At 45.5% G+C, this 16,205-nt stretch overlaps 1 protein-coding gene across 2 annotated transcripts in view; it reads right to left on the reverse strand.

The window, feature by feature from the left end:
• Positions 1–6,624: 6,624 nt before the first annotated feature.
• Positions 6,625–16,205, reverse strand: part of LOC141982656 (ribosyldihydronicotinamide dehydrogenase [quinone]-like) — a 112,535-nt gene continuing 102,954 nt past the window's right edge. For both annotated transcript variants that reach the window (XM_074944937.1, XM_074944934.1), the window contains 4 exons: positions 14,965–15,573; positions 11,948–12,025; positions 9,776–9,928; positions 6,625–7,900 (listed from right to left, as the gene is read on the reverse strand). In XM_074944937.1, coding sequence (XP_074801038.1) covers positions 7,614–7,900; positions 9,776–9,928; positions 11,948–12,025; positions 14,965–15,573 — 1,127 coding nt within the window. In that variant the 3' untranslated portion in view covers positions 6,625–7,613. The remainder of the gene's footprint in view (positions 7,901–9,775; positions 9,929–11,947; positions 12,026–14,964; positions 15,574–16,205) is intronic.

A 16,205-nucleotide genomic window follows, 5' to 3' on the forward strand; every position in this document is an offset into this window, starting at 1 on the left:
GAGTAATGGAGCATGGCACAGAGAGGTCAGTTCTCAGAGTGAGGGGCTAGTCAGGGGCAATGGGCATGGCATGGCAGGGGCGGCCCAGCTCCGCCCAGCCCAGTGCGAGGGCGCTATTTACAAACCAGCAGGTACCAGACACACACTAGCTTGCCTGGCCCTGTGCTGCCATCATGAACCTTCCCCTCGGGGGTGGACCCATGCCACGCAGCCCCCCTCCCAACATACTCCTGACTCCCTATGGCCAGAGCCCCCCCCCAGACCTACTATGCCCAGTGCCCCCCCAATCCCTCTCACACAAATGCATAGTGCCCTGCACAACACCACCCTGGCTCAGCACTCCCCTGCCCACAGCCCTACCATGACTGCCCAGCACCCCCCACAAAACCCCCACTCCCTAGTGCCCCAACACATAGATCTTCCCTGCCCTCTCACAGCCCAGCACCGCCCCTGCAAGAAACCCACTCCCCCACGCCCTGCCTCTGGCCACGCTCACTGGCCCTGCTGGAAGGCAACTGTGTGCCAGCAGTGCAGCCAGAGCTGGTACCAGGGCGGGGAATTGCTCCAGTCCCTCGGGAGTGGTGTGATCAGCCAGGCCAGGACCTGCCCTGGCCAGGCTCCCTCAAAACACACTTCTCCTGGAGGGGCCCAGCCAAGCTCCCTGCATTGTCCCCGCCCCCCACCTGAGACTGGCCAGGCTTCTGCACCAGTCCCAGGCGGGGAGACAGGTGGGACCTCACAGGTGGTGGGAAGCAGAGACTGCCCGGAGCCAGAAGTGCACTGGGGTCTGGCCAGGGGGCAGAGAGGAGCAGGAGGTGGTGTTACCAAATATGCCCATTACTTTAGGGTATGCTCATTTATTAGGGTTATTCTTCTGGGGGTGGGGGAGCGGGATTCTGTAATTCTATTAATGTACTACTTATGTCACTTGTGTGGTCTACTCCTTCCTTCTGCAAGTTCCCTCCCAATGGAGCTATCCTGCAGGACCTAGGTTCCCCAGGACTGGGTCCCTCCAGCCCTAGAATTAGATAAACACACACACACACACTAACAGAGCAAGTCTGAGCGGACTGGGTCAATCAGCACTCTCAAGCTGATCCCCTTATCTGTCAGTGTACTCAATGGGCTGGGTCAAGCAGCACTTTCAAGCTGTCACCCTCATGTGCCCTTGGGCTCAACAGGCTGGGCTGAGCAGCAATTTCAGCTGCCCACCCCTTATGTGCCACAGGTTTAACACGTCCCTATCCCACTTTCACGTTACACTTGTACTGATAGTAACCCACTTGATGAGCAAACCCCACAGTATTTTTGGGCACTACAGGGATCTTTAGCTTAGGTAAAAGAAGCGTTGCTGCAGAGTAAATGGGGGAAGCTACAAACACAAAAGAGTAGAGTTCAGAGAGAGAGAGAGAGAAGCAACCAGCTTAACCATAAAAGTTATTTATTGAATAATAGTGATAACTACACAAGGAGAGCCTAAACTAACATAACAAATTATTAAATACCTGAGTTAGAAAGGAAGACAGAGAAAGAGGGGGATCTCACCCACTCCAGGAGGCTTGGACTGGTCAGGGTTCCCAGGTGATGGTGGTAGCTCAGGGTCCTGAGGGCGGGAGACAGGCAGAGCCCCCAGCACGATCAGTCAGGAGAAGGTGGAGTCCCAGTGGAACTGATGCATAGTTTGGATCTAAGCATCAGAACACTGACTGGAGGGTGAGTAGGGATTTTTGTAGAGAAAATACAATGGTTCAAGGGAGAACACTAGATTTGTTTATAGGTAAACTGATGACTCAAGGGTTTTCTTTAGTGGAGACAATAGGAGCTGATCACTCTTGGCTCTGGGTGGTGTTTTCTTCCAGGGAGCTCACAATGTAACTAGGCTGCTTCAGTATTTTGGATATCAATAAAGGATTTATTACTAGAATTGGTCTGATAATTCTTGAGCTGGGTGTGTGCAGGCATAGGTTCATTAACACCTGGAGCAGAGATTCCCATGATGCAGTGCGTCCCTGCTTTTCTGATCCCAGAGTTCAGTGTGGTTCTCTGTTCTCCATTCTGTATGCAAACTGAGATGTCCCCCGGTCCCATCTTTCATGCAGATGAGGCTAGGGGAGTTGTCTCTGTTTTCCATTCTGTATGCTAATGGAGATGTCTTAATCTTGTCACCCTTGTCAGGAGGGGGTCTAGGTGTGTCTCCCAACGCCCTTCACTGCTCTCTGCAAGCCTTTTCTCTGGTTGGTTTTGATTCAAGCCGGGGGGGGGGGGGTGTTTTTCATGAGTCAGACAGGCTAGATACTGTGCCAGGCTTCTGCACCAGTCCCAGGTGACTCAGCTCCAGGGAGACAGGTGAGGCCCCACAGGTGGTGGGAAGCAGAGACTGCCCGGAGCCGGAAGTGCACTGGGGTCTGGACAGGGGGCAGAGAGGAGCAGGGGGGTGGGGCCGAGGAGGCAGCAGGTGGCCAGGCCAAGAGGAGCAAGTGGTGGGCGGGGGGAGCTAGAGGGGTCTCAGGGCACAGTGCAAGCGGAGCAGGCCGGGGCCCGTTCTGAGCATGGGCCCGGCTCCATGGAGCCACTGGAGCCATTGTAAACCCGGGACTGCCACAGATGCCAGGAGGACTGGAGCAGAGCCCCCACCCCCAGGTAACATGGGCTGGAGAGAGCGTGGGGCGCCCCAGCTAGGAGTGGGGTGGGGATGAGTTATGTGGGAGGTCACATGGGGAACAGGGTGGGGATGAGTCACATGTGGGGGGACGGTGATGAGTCATGTGGGGAGTCACGTGGGGAGGTCATGTGCCCCCTTTAGCTGGTGCCCCCTTTGTGTCCCTCCCACTAGTTGCCTCTCCCTGGGTCCAGCATAGTGGGAGTTAAAGAAAACCTTTGGGTTCAGCCAGCCCCGCCCCACTATACCTGGAGCCAGTGCCAGGCCTGGGGGGGAGAGAAAAGAAGGGAGCCTAACTCATTGGGAGCTGACTGGTGATGAGGTATGAGTTCTCTGCCTGCCGGAAGGGACAGAGCAATAACCTGCCAGCTAGCACAGCCACTTGAGGTAAGTAAGGCCTCCCCTGCCAAGGGGAGGCTGCAAATAAGCCCCAGCACTTGGGGCAACTGAACTAGTGGGGTCATGCCCCAAACTGAAGAGACATGTAGGAAGTAGCCCAGGGAAGCAGGTCTTGACTCCCTGCCCATCTTCCCTGTTCAGGGGCTGATTTACACAGGGCCCTGTGGAACTTGGTAGAGAGGTAGGGTTTGGGTCCCCCTACCACTCTCTCTGGCCTTACAGACTGAAAGACCAGCAATCTAGCCACTAGACTGCCCGGCCTCAGAAGACCGTATCACACCCATAAAGACAAGTCCTTCGGCCTTGTCTATCCACAAAAGTTTGTACCTCTTTAACTGTATCAGTATAGTTTGTTTCAGAGTAACAGCCATGTTAGTCTCCATTCGCAAAAAGAAAAGGAGTACTTGTGGCACCTTAGAGACTAACCAATTTATTTGAGCATAAGCTTTTGTGAGCTACAGCTCACTTCATCGGATGCATACTGTGGAAAGCATAGAAGATCTTTTTATATACACACAAAGCATGAAAAAATATCTCCTCCCACCCCACTCTCCTGCTGCTAATAGCTTATCTAAAGCGATCACTCTCCTTACAATGTGTATGATAATAAAGGTGGGCCATTTCCAGCACAAATCCAGGGTTTAACAAGAACGTCTGGGGGGGGGGGGGTTGTGAGGGTTGTACCCCATTGTGAGGACACAGCTACGCTGGTATAAATGTGCTTCTACTCAGGGGTGGCAGGTTTGTATAATTTTTGGTGGTGTCCAGAATGGGTCTAAGTCCCACCCCCGACACACCTGCCTTGTAAGCTGATACATACAGAGAGGACTCCCTCCAGCTCTCTTCCTCCCTGGCAGCACACTCACCTCGCACCACTGTCACTGCACGTGCTCCTAGGGCCCCTCTCAGGTCCAGGAAGCTCCCTCGCCTCCCCTGTGGTGGGTGCCAGGGGAGGGGGCTGCCATTGTGCGCCTTCTCCCCTGCTGCTGCCCCTCACTGTAACCTCACTGGGGGTGGGGGATGGGGCTGCCCCTTGCCTAGCATGGGGCAGGATTTGTGACTATGGGAAGGCCCTGTGCTGGTGGAGGGTCCTGCCAGAAAAGGGAAGGGTCCGTCCGTCCGAGGCGGAAGGGCAGGGTCAGCCTGCCCTGGCACTAGTGTGGGGGATGCTAGGACCCTGCGGTGGCAGCTGGTGCCGGGAGCTGGCAGAGAAGAGCGTAGCAAGCAGGTGCAGGGGACAGCCGCCTGCTGCCAAGGGTGCAGGCAGGGATGTGTGGGGATGGCAGGCGGGGCCGGAGGAGAGACTGGGTCCCGAACATTGGTGGAGCTGGTCCCCCATGCACTGAATATTGCTGGAGCATGGGCACCACAGGCCCATATAACTCACCACCCCTGCTTTCAGTGATATAGCTTATTCCTTATATGGGAAGGGGAATAAGTTATATCAGTATAGCTGCATCCACACTAGTGGTATAACTATTTTGGTAAAAACTCACACCCCTAGTTAATATAGTTATACTGGTACAAAATCTCTGTCCAGACCAGGCTGTAGATAAACCAAAATAAGTTGAGGTCAACTGAAATAAGCATTTCCACATAGCCTTTTGCATTGGTGTAACTAAATCAGTTTAAAACCTACACTTTTAATTAAATGGTGCAGCTTTCTGTGTATAAAAGCCCTAAATTTACAGGCACAAGCTAGTCTTATGAGTGTCCGCACAGGTGCTTGCCTGGGGTTAATGAAACTATTTTTTTTAAAACTGATTTGAGTTATATCTGCAACTTCTGTGTTTAGACAAGCCCTAAGTCTCATATTATCTTCCAATGCAGAATGAAGCCTGGAGGACCAAATTTTCAGAGGTGCTGCATGCCCTCTGACTCCTACTGGATTCAATAGAAGCAGCAGGGCCTCAAAGAGCTAATTTATTTTTTTTCAAAATTTCTCTTAAATTTTTTCACAAAAAACTTTGAACAATTTTCATGAAGAAGTCAGGTTTTTTTAACCAGATCTCATGTTCAGCACGCCTGAAAATTTGGCCCCTAGCCTTTATGGTTGCAAAGTCAAAGATTGAAAACAAGTGTAACCAATGCAGTGATATCGGCTCAAGCCTGTTGAGATACTGAAACAATACCTCTCAGAGGAGTGAACTGCCCCATTCAGTGCAAGGTGTTACCTCTGAAGCCTAACAATGACATTTACATGTAAACATGGAGAAATATTTTGGCATTGGTTAGTGTGTGCAAGAAAGAAGGAATTATCTTGTTATGCACAACTACTGCTGTGGTTTTCCTTTGGGCGACAGGAGTCTGGTTTGTGGGCAGAATGTAGAAGTGTACCATCGTTTTTATTTATTTCCCCCAACGATTCCTTGAGTGGACATCCTGGTTTTACTGGGTTGTCCCTGTTTTGTGTGTCAGCCTTTGGGCCCTACATAATTTGTCTGAGACCAAAGTTTTGTCCTGGTTTCGATACAATGCACAAATTCACTCTTGTGTTGGTTTGGCTTGCCTGTATCCCTAGGAGGGATCCTGCTCCTGGAAGTTGGAGGGCGGCTAGCATGGGTGGGGTTGGACAGCAGAACAGAGTCCAGGGAGATCCATGTGGACCCTAGGGAAGCTAAAGGTTAAGTGGATAGAAGACTACTCCTTTTTAGCAGGGATAGGAGTTAGACAAACGACACCCAGCAAATACGACGGTAGGAAATGCCACAAGTTGAAATTCTTGAGTTTCCTCAGAAAGAACGAGGAGTACTTGTGGCACCTTAGAGACTAACAAATTTATTTGAGCATAAGCTTTCATGGGTTAGTGCCACAAGTACTCCTCGTTCTTTCTGCTGATACAGACTAACACGGCTACCACTCTGAAACTTGAGTTTCCTATGAGTTTTATTCTCCTTTACCCAAGAATGGAGCTCTATTTAGAAACAATAGGAACAGTCAACACATTGCCAATTGAAAACTATAAATTATCATAATACATTTTCAGGGCTACTAATCAAAGGTTGTGTAGCGAAGGATATGTCTACGCTGCAATCAGGTGTGATTGCAGCACAAGTTAATTTAGCTAACATGACTAAAAACAGCAGTGAAGATGCGTGGGCTGTACAAGCATCCCAGGAAACTTGGGTACATACTCGCATTGCTAGTCTGCACTGAAGCCTGTGTCACCACATTTACGTTGCTATTTTTAGTTAGGTTAGCTAGATTTAAAACTAGCATGGGTAAGCCTAGCCATGCTGCAATCACACCTCCAATTGCAGAGTATGTCCACTTCTTATTTGAAAGATAGTGGGGTTCAAAGCCTGTTAAGATTTATTAGAATTCGTATTAGCTTTTTTGTCATGATGGATAATTATTTTTGCCACTTTTCAAAAGCCAAAAGGAGAATTATCTGATCCAAAAAGTTGGATGGAAGTTCATATATTTGTGGTTTTGGTTGAGGTCACAGCCACTGCCCTTCAAAGAAGGAGTAGTTTGACCTAATTATTCTTAGTGGATGCAAATTTGTGGGCCAATAATTTTTCCTTGTGGGTTCCATACTCCAAGAAAGTCTGTAATTTGTACGCTCTATCTCCAGTGTGACTAGAAAGTTCATCCCTTCATTTCTGGTTAATTAGCCTGAAATGAAATGCCTGACTGATTTTCCAAACTTTCCAAGTTTCAAGGCCTTTTCTTTGGCTCAGGTACATATTAGTTTTCCTTTCCCTTTTCATAAAGCATATATTCCCGAATTTACTCCCATCACAGAATGAAAACTAAATAATAATAAACACATTATCATAATCCTGTGAGAAGGCAGTTCTTGTAATGTCAATTTACACAGTGGTTTCTATACTTGATAATCATTATTGCTCTTACACCAATACTTCGTATTTTTTTATACTTCTGTATTTTTATTAAAGTTATAAAAAGGGCACTTTAAAAAAATAAGGTGATGAATCTATAAGGCAATCCGAGTTATGACGATCTCCTGTGGATATTGGCTGTGCTTAGAAGAGTTGAGGCGTTTGGTTTTGTCTTCAATATGGTGTGACAAAATCCATGATATGCTCTCATTGATGTGAGTTTTGCGTAAATGCCATGCTTCTTTTAGGCAGTAATGAAGGCACTTTAAACACAGCTACGTGCATGCTTTGAGGTAGCAGTCCAAAAGTTCTGTGAAAAAATTAGATCCAAATGCCCACCACCACCCCTTGCCAATCCCTTCCCTTCCATGTTATTTTTCATATCATATACAATTCAGATTTTGTTTTAACTTTTTTTGTCCTTGGACAAAGTTTATTAGATAAACCTATTATCTTCACTGTAAAAGGAAGAGCTTCTTTCCCCTTCCTTCCCCCCCGCCATCCCCCCCAGGACAGGCTTTTCATAATTGTCCTGTCTTCAAAAATTAAATGTTTTGAGCTACAGGATACTGTATGCTGCTTGACAGAAATATGTGCATGTTCTAGACAGGCGTCTTTCATGCAGCACTTTTACAAGATTGTTTCATGTTCTCAGTAAGAGGATCTTCAGATAAAATATCACAGCCATTTCCATTAAGTTTCCAGTTCGCCTACTCCTGGTTCATTTTTATCAAATCATTAAGGAGATCTATTCTCTTGCAGTCATAGAGGGCTCTGGCCAGCTTTCCTACTGTAGGTCCTTTGTAGCCTTCACTCATAACCCATTTCTGCAGCATTTGGTAAACTTTTTCTTTGAGTCCATCTCGTTCGTAGTCATGGTCAATTTCATCAATCTGTGGCTCACTAAAGCCCAGTTTACGAGCACAGTGTTTCCACTGTTTAGCCAAGTTCTCTCTCACTAGATTCAGGTGTTTTTCAGAGAGGATAGAGGTGCTATCTGCAAAAAGAAAGACGAGCGTAAGAAGACAGCATTGTTTAAACTCCCCTTCTCTTTGAATGTCTCCCCTCAAAATATGGTCACTAGTAATTATAAGATTATAGGTGGCTTTCATGTAAGCAATTGGTCTAGTGATTAAAGAAGAGGACTGGATGTCAGACAGAAATCTGATGAGGTTCAACAAGGACAAGTGCAGAGTCCTGCACTTAGGGTGGAAGAATCCCATGCACCGCTACAGACTAGGGACTGAATGGCTAGGCAGCAGTTCTGCAGAAAAGGACCTAGGGGTTACAGTGGACAAGAAGCTGGATATGAGTCAACAGTGTGCTGTTGTTGCCAAGAAGGCCAATGGCATTTTGGGATGTATAAGTAGGGGCATTGCCAGCAGATCGAGGGACGTGATCGTTCTCCTCTATTCGACATTGGTGAGGCCTCATCTGGAGTATTGTGTCCAGTTTTGGGCCCCACACTACAAGAAGGATGTGGAAAAATTGGAAAACGTCCAGTGGAGGGCAACAAAAATGATTAGGGGACTGGAACACATGACTTATGAGGAGAGGCTGAGGGAACTGGGATTGTTTAGTCTGCGGAAGAGAAGAATGAGGGGGGATTTGATAGCTGCTTTCAACTACCTGAAAGGGGGTTCCAAAGAGGATGGATCTAGACTCTTCTCAGTGGTAGCAGATGACAGAACAAGGAGTAATGGTCTCAAGTTGCAGTGGGGGAGGTTTAGGTTGGATATTAGGAAAAAATTTTTCACTAGGAGGGTGGTGAAACACTGGAATGGGTTACCTAGGGAAGTGGTGGAATCTCCTTCCTTTGAAGTTTTTAAGGTCAGGCTTGACAAAGCCCTGGCTGGGATGATTTAGTTGGGGATTGGTCCTGCTTTGAGCAGGGGGTTGGACTAGATGACCTCCTGAGGTCCCTTCCAACCCTGATATTTTATGATTCTATGACACTCCTAGATCTACTACTGTTTTGCTTTTTTGACCTGGGACATGTCACAATTTCCTTGTGTCTTTCTTTAATCATATGTAAAATTGAGAAACTACCTCACAGTGGTGATATGAGGCTTAATTAATGTTTATAAAATGCTTTGATATCCTTGGATGAAAGATACTGTTATGACTTCTCAATTAAATACATTAAAAGTATGCAGTAGTGGTTTAAGCCAGTATATACGAATACTATGACTAGGGTGACCAGATGTCCCGATTTTATAGGGACAGTCCTGATTTTGGGGGCTTTTTCTTATATAGGCACCTATTACCCCCCCATCCCCATCCCGATTTTTCACGCTTGCTATCTGGTCACCCTAACTATTACCTTTTAAAATAGTCCTGCCCCTCCTGTACTGAAATGTTTGAATTCTCAGTCAGGTCCACTGATCCTAGTTTTGCTTCCACTGCTCTGCTTTTTTTTCCTCTGTCTTTATGTACACATCCACAGGTGCTGTGACTTGGTGACTCATGAGACAGTGCACTGTGTTGACATGCTTAATGTCAGCTTCAGGTTTGGTAGAGGCAGCTGCGGGAGAATATCAGCTAAGAGGTGATGAAACAGGGTGGGTGAGGGAATGGTGTAATAATACAAAGCAACGTTAGTACAAACCACCACTCATGATGATAACCTTAGGTATTGCTTAACTGTAATGCTATGTGATAAAGGAGGACCCAAAATGGCTAACTTCTGAATACAACAGGGAGCAAGATGCACTGTACTTTCCCTAAAGATGGTTCTCAGAAACAGACTGTCAGCCTTCAGATTGTGCCGAAAGAGTGAGGCGAGCAGGGACTAAGGGGTAGGGTGCACAAGGAACAAAGAGTTGATTGTAAAGAGGAACATTATGAAAGAACAGAGAGAGATTGCTCTTACCAAATATACCCATGTTTTCATAATGTGCATAAGAGTTTTGCGTGTTGACTGGAACACTGCTTACATACAGATTCTGGTCTTCAATCGCCATGTGATTGTAGGCTCCAATTTGAATTCCGGTACTGTTATATATGGTGTATTTTGCAGCGTCATCTGTGTAAAGGCAGTTTAAGACTGATATATAATCAAGTACATGCAGTTTAGAATTCAAGAGATACGATGGCAAGGGCAAGGAAGAATGATTTATTTTGTATTTAAACCAAATACAGCCATGATCATTATTTTGTATTTAAACTAGAAACGGCCTCTCTTTGGCCACTGCAGGAACTTTGCCATTATTAATTTATGATACTTCTGTACTGGCTGCTCTTGGTGTGCTTTGGGTCGTACAAATAGAGGAAGTCACAATCCCTGCCACTAGGATCTTACATTCTGAATTGAATAGGTGATACAGTTCAGAGACATAATTCACTGGGTGAAAGATGAAAGTCAATCTCAAAATATCAAAGTGGTGGCGATGTTCCTTTTAAAAAAAAAAAAAAAAAAAAAGTGTGCGTGCAGAGGATTGGGGGGCCGGGGAAGGAAGATTAAGAGAGATAGGGAGTTCTGAGTTTGTGACTTCAATGGTGCTACACTGATTTACATCAGTTGAGGATCAGGCCCCAGATCTTTTGTGAAATATTTAATGGATTTAATATTACATGTATCAGATTTAATATATACAGAACCTTATCTTTATATGGCTTCACTTCCAGCTATCTACTGGCCATTACAGCAGGACTGGCTCTCGGCGAGAAGCATGCTGTGCTCCGTGAATCTGCAGATGTACAACCCTTGCACTTTAGAGAAGTCCTGGGCAGAAAACTTCTGGGTGCTCCCCCATGGTTAGTGTGTCTCTGTACTGTCCCCTCTGAGGGGCTGTACCTTGGAGGCACAATAGATTACTACATTTCTCAATAGGCACGGCTGAGATTCTAAGTGCATAAAGATCAGGAAGTTCAAAATGGCACAGTCCCTTAATATGCTTACGGTAATCAAGATAAGAGATGAGGAGGAGACAAACAATATCTCTGAGATCTTTTATAGGTGTAAAAACTGAACCACAATGTTGAATTAGTAGTTCTTTGCATTTAACTTGTATGTAAAATCAGTGCTATTTTAGATTACAACCATATTAGTTCATTTTATATCATGACAATAGTTTCTGGAAGATACTTAGGTAGATGTATTATAAATTGTCTTTGAGTGAGAAGACTGCAAAACAAGGTTGAACAATTTTCTGTTGTTCAGAATTGACAATAAAATGGTATTCCTGCTCTGAAAAATGGCTATAAATGGCCCCTTCAGATCTGCTGTGTGTGTGTATCCAGAGTAACATCTGCATACTTTATTGAAAACAGTCATATTCAGTTTGTAAAGTGTCACATACATTTACATTTCCTTAGACATGATTTTCAATCAGTATCAGTAACAACTAACCGTGATAAATATAAAATTAAAGAGTAATGTCCCTGCCATTGGTGAATATGTAGCAATTAGGGATATAAATACTGTTTAAAAAGTTAACCATTTAAATGATTAAAAATATGTCATTTAAATGGTTAACCGATTAAATGGCTGGGCCTGCTCCGGCCAACGCAGCTGGGGCTGCTGGGATCGGCCGGCTGGCCAGGGGTTAATGGTTAAGGCGGGTTAACTGGTAAGACTAATTCTTACCGGTTAACCGGTAACCTTTTACATCCCTATTAACCAACCACAGATGTGTTTATTGCTAACTACTTCAACAGCTTCATTTTTATTCAAAAATGCTTTTTTGAACAAAGCCTAAATACAAGTGAAAAATGAAGCTTTTGAAGACTCAGATTTGGCTTATAGTTTCACTTCTCAAAGAAGTGAATCCAGGTATGAAGTCATGATTTCACAGTTCTGTAAAGCCCTGGAAAATCATGCAGTTTGTCTCTCAGAGCCATGACACTTCATATCTCTGTACTTTATAACACATCTACATGGTGCTTAATGATACCTCTTTGTTTTACAGGGTATCTCATTAACGGTTTTTAGAGGTAGAGATTTCAGTTTCACTTTTTAGTAAAGCTGGTCCAAAATTTTTGAAATAAGGTTAGCATGCATTTAGTGTTAGTCGTTAGGAAATATCAATGCTACAGCATTTACCTGTGATTTTGTGTTGTACAGGTGTAGTAGGAGTATATGCAAAATTCCCCTTCTTAAAAGGATTGGATTCCGTTTTGCCTGAATAATTACAAAACACACAAATGCAAAAGTATTTGGTCATCAAAAACCTAAAGGCACAAGTACTACTTATACTATTATAAATATTACAACAGTTTTGAACACAGTTAATGCTCCTAATACAGAGGGGGGAAGGGGAAAAGGTGCTGTTACCCCAAAAGCTAAGAAGCTTTTTAACAAATCCAATAAAAGTATATTTAATTAAACAAATCATAGTTTAGTGAAGTGCCTAACAACCTTACTCCGTGTCAAGATCCTCTAGCGTAGACCCTGCATCCATACAGAGTCTGCGAAGTGCCAGTGTGACCAGTGGGATTCCACACAGATGTAAGAGTTCCTTTGCAAGCAGATTCCAGTGCAGGATTAGAGTGTAGATATGGATTTAGGTACCTAATTTTAGGTACACAAATTTGAAAATTCCAGCCTAAGGTAACACAACAACAAGTTAACAGAAGAGCTGGCAGGTCATCTGATTCTCAGGGCTTGCCTATATGGAGCCTTAGTGCGCAGCAAGCCAGGGTATAAATATACAGCACACTAGCATGCCATGCCCTAAGTCACCCTGTGGACCCTGCTGCCATGCACTAACTTCTATAGTGCACTTTGACTTACTGCTGTTTGAAACACTAAGTATGGAATTTTTAGCACGTGGCAGCAGCGTCCATAGGGCAACTTAGGGCACAGCAGGCTAGTGTGCTGTACATTCACATCCTGGCTTACCATGCACCAAATCTCTGGGTGGCCATGCTAGTAGTCTGGTACTTTCTCCACTATATCATGCTGCTTCTCAGTAATCTCTTCTGCATTTCTTTTTTCTTTCTATCCAAATATTTGAACATTAGTGATTTTGAGAGTTACAGTTTCCACCTGCAGATGTGACAGTCACAGCTCTCACAAACTCCTCGCAATCAATATATTGATATAGACAGCAATCGCAGACTCTCCATACATCGGTTTTTTGGTGGGTTTTTTTGGACAATGAAATCTTGCATTCTGTCAACTCTGTAGCACCTGTGGTTTCTTAGCCCACGTGACTAACGTAGCTGAAGTCAATATACTTAGACTGACTTACCGTGGTGTCTTCACCAACTGCTGCCGCTCCCCAGTCGACTCCACCTGCGCCTCTCGCGGCGGTGAAGTACAGGAGTCGACGGGAGAGCGCTCGGGGGGCGATTTATCGTGTCTGGACTAGACACGATAAATCGATCCCCCGCCGGATCGATCGCTATCCGGCGGGTAGTGTAGACATACCCTTAGTGTAAAGTGCTGAAAAAGAATGCCAGACCAGGAAAATCCAGCATCTAGGGTAAGATGATTAATCTGTATAATACCTTGTCCTTTTCCTAAATGGTATGGGACAACCTCCACTGAACACACGGTTATTGACCTGTTTGTTTGTTTGTTTTTGCTAAACTCTCAATATTCTCTCCCTTCTTGAACTCTATAGCCTTCTGTTCCTAAGGATACATACCTCACCTGCAACTGCTAAGGGGCATTGCCATAGCAGCATTATATATAACCTGCTCTCTGTGCAGCTAAGAGTATCAGCTTCCTGTTGGCTTGAATTTAGGGACACTTATGAACATGGATCTTTCATCTGGTAGAGCATTTACCCAATCAAGCCACCAGAGCTGGCAAAGATTCATTTTCTGAAAGGTACCAAATATCCTCACTCTAACACTGTTTCTGTGCTGCAACTGACCTGCAGTAAGATTCTGACTCATTTTACACACCTTTGTGAGTCTAAAATCAACTACCATTTGCTTCTAGCACAATCTGGTGATTGTTCTTGTTTATGGTTCTTTCACCCTAGATGGGCTGGGAGAGGTCATTAGTTATTTAGCTGCCCAACTTACTCCCTGGGGAATTTTGTGCGAAGAATTTTTTATTTTTTGGCACAATATTTTAAAATTCTTCAAATTTTATTTGTTAAAATAACACTACATAATCATGCCAGTTTCAATTATTTTGATAATTTATTTCAAAATACCTGTCAGCAAGTATGTCTGTAACAATACAGACACACACAAAAATTTCCCCAGGAGTAGAGAGTTAAAGAAACTCCTATGACAACCCAGTTCCTGTTTCTCTGCCCACCCCAGAGCCCAGCTGGGGGTCCAGACACTCACAACCCCTCCTGCCCCCACCGCAGAGCCCAGCTGTGGGGCTCCCCTGCTAATATACCTCAACCCCCTCCTCCCCAGAGCTCCACCGGGGGGGCCCCCCCTTGCCCGGGCACTTGTTCCCCTACTCCCCCAGAGCCCAGGGATCCAGAGGGAGAAACAGCCTGATGCTTGGTCCCAAACTTTCATGGAGTTTCCTGCATACCACCCTCTCCTTCCCTCAGGGCATGCTGGGAACTGCAGCTGCCAGGAACCCTCTAGCTCTCTCCTCCTCCCCCCAGCAGTGTCTTCTATGTGCAAGCTGGGTTCTGCTGAGTCCAGTGGCCCCTAGTGGTGGCTAGCAGCACTGCAGCCCATTTCTGTGGGGGAAAGGAAATTCTGCAGGCACAACATTAATTTCTGCAAAATTCTGCATTGTGCAGTGGCACAGAACTCCCCCAGGAGTACCAACTGGATAACAGCATGCAGTCAGTGGCTTGATTCTTCTCTCTTACACTGATGTAAATCAGGAGTAACATTGACATCAATGGAGTTACACCAATGAAAACAAGCACGTGAGGAGAATCAAGCCCACAGCATTTTAATGAACTGAAGTGATATAAGTATCAGGAAAACGAAGAGCAGTGGACCATAATATGTCTAAAGGAAAGCCTTTGCTACCAGCCTTTGCTACCACAGCCTGAAGAGTATGAAATCAGCTGCTTGTTGGTATGTGAGCTACAAATTGATCAGTGGCCATCTTACTTCTGGAAGACGACAAAAGGAGTACTGTTTGTGTTTTAGACAAAAAAGTAGTAAGACCAATATCTCACCTACCTGTCTCTGTATTCAAGCTCTTTGGAATCCAAGGTGTGGATGCTTGTGGCTGCTGGTCTAGGCCAGATTCAGGCACAGGAGGTTTATTCAGACTAAATGTATTGGCTGAATTTGATCCATAGAGATCCTCTGTACATCCTGCTATTGGATCTACAGGCCTTGTCCCATACATAATATTTGGATTGTATGGTAAATTTTCCCATATTGGAGTTGTTGCAGCTGGTGGTGGTGGTTGTTTTAAATGACTGTAACTGGTCACGTTACTATAGCAACTGGCTTTTGATCCTGTGCTTTCAGCTTTCAGATATGGTTCATTCATCTGTGGAGCAGCAGGTGGAGTTGCAAATGGATCAAAGGACACCCTTCGTCTTCTTTCCTCCTCTCTCTTTTCAGCACTGTATACCAGAGGTTGGCTTTCAAAATTATCCATCCGGCTGCCATACTTGTGGTAATTTAATTCATCCTGCAATTTTCTTTCTAGGCCCACAGAGGCCTCAAAGGAGGTCTCACAGCTCTCGACAGGCTGGTTCGCCGGAAAGGGAGCAAACATGGCTTCATCCACATTGCCAGTCATGAGACCCTGAGAGCTATGTAGGGAATTGGGCTGATCTGCAGCAGGGAAGGGAAATTTAATACTTGAATTAGCCTATAATGCAAAGATATACCTGTCGTTTTCAATTACATCTCAACAATACCATGGTAGTCTAGCATTTTTATATTAAACAGCTAAATAATTCATAACTAAAAGGTAATCTCTTCCAGAAAAGATAATATATTTTACATTTTACTTAAGACCTTTTCATCAGAAATAATCTTTATAAACTGTGGGTCTGACCATACTGAAATCAATGGCAAAAGCTCAGTGACTTCAATGCTACAAGACCGGATCCTATAGACCAGTGGTTCTCAAAGCCGGTCCGCCGCTTGTTCAGGGAAAGCCCCTGGCGGGCCAGACAGGTTTGTTTACCTGCTGCGTCCGCAAGTTTGGCCTATCGCAGCTCCCACTGACCACGGTTTGCCGCTCCAGGCCAATTGGGGCTGCGGGAAGTGCGGCCAGCACGTACCTTGGCCCGCGCCGCTTCCCGCAGCCCCCATTGGCCAGGTCCGAACCTGCGGATGCGGCAGGTAAACAAACCGGTCCGGCCCGCCAAGGGCCTTCCCTGAACAAGCAGTGGACCGGCTTTGAGAACTACTGCTATAGACAGGTTTCAGAGTAGCAGCCGTGTTAGTCTGTATTCACA

The sequence above is a fragment of the Natator depressus genome, chromosome 2 (genome assembly GCF_965152275.1).
Source record: "Natator depressus isolate rNatDep1 chromosome 2, rNatDep2.hap1, whole genome shotgun sequence".
Taxonomy (NCBI): Eukaryota; Metazoa; Chordata; order Testudines; family Cheloniidae; genus Natator; species Natator depressus.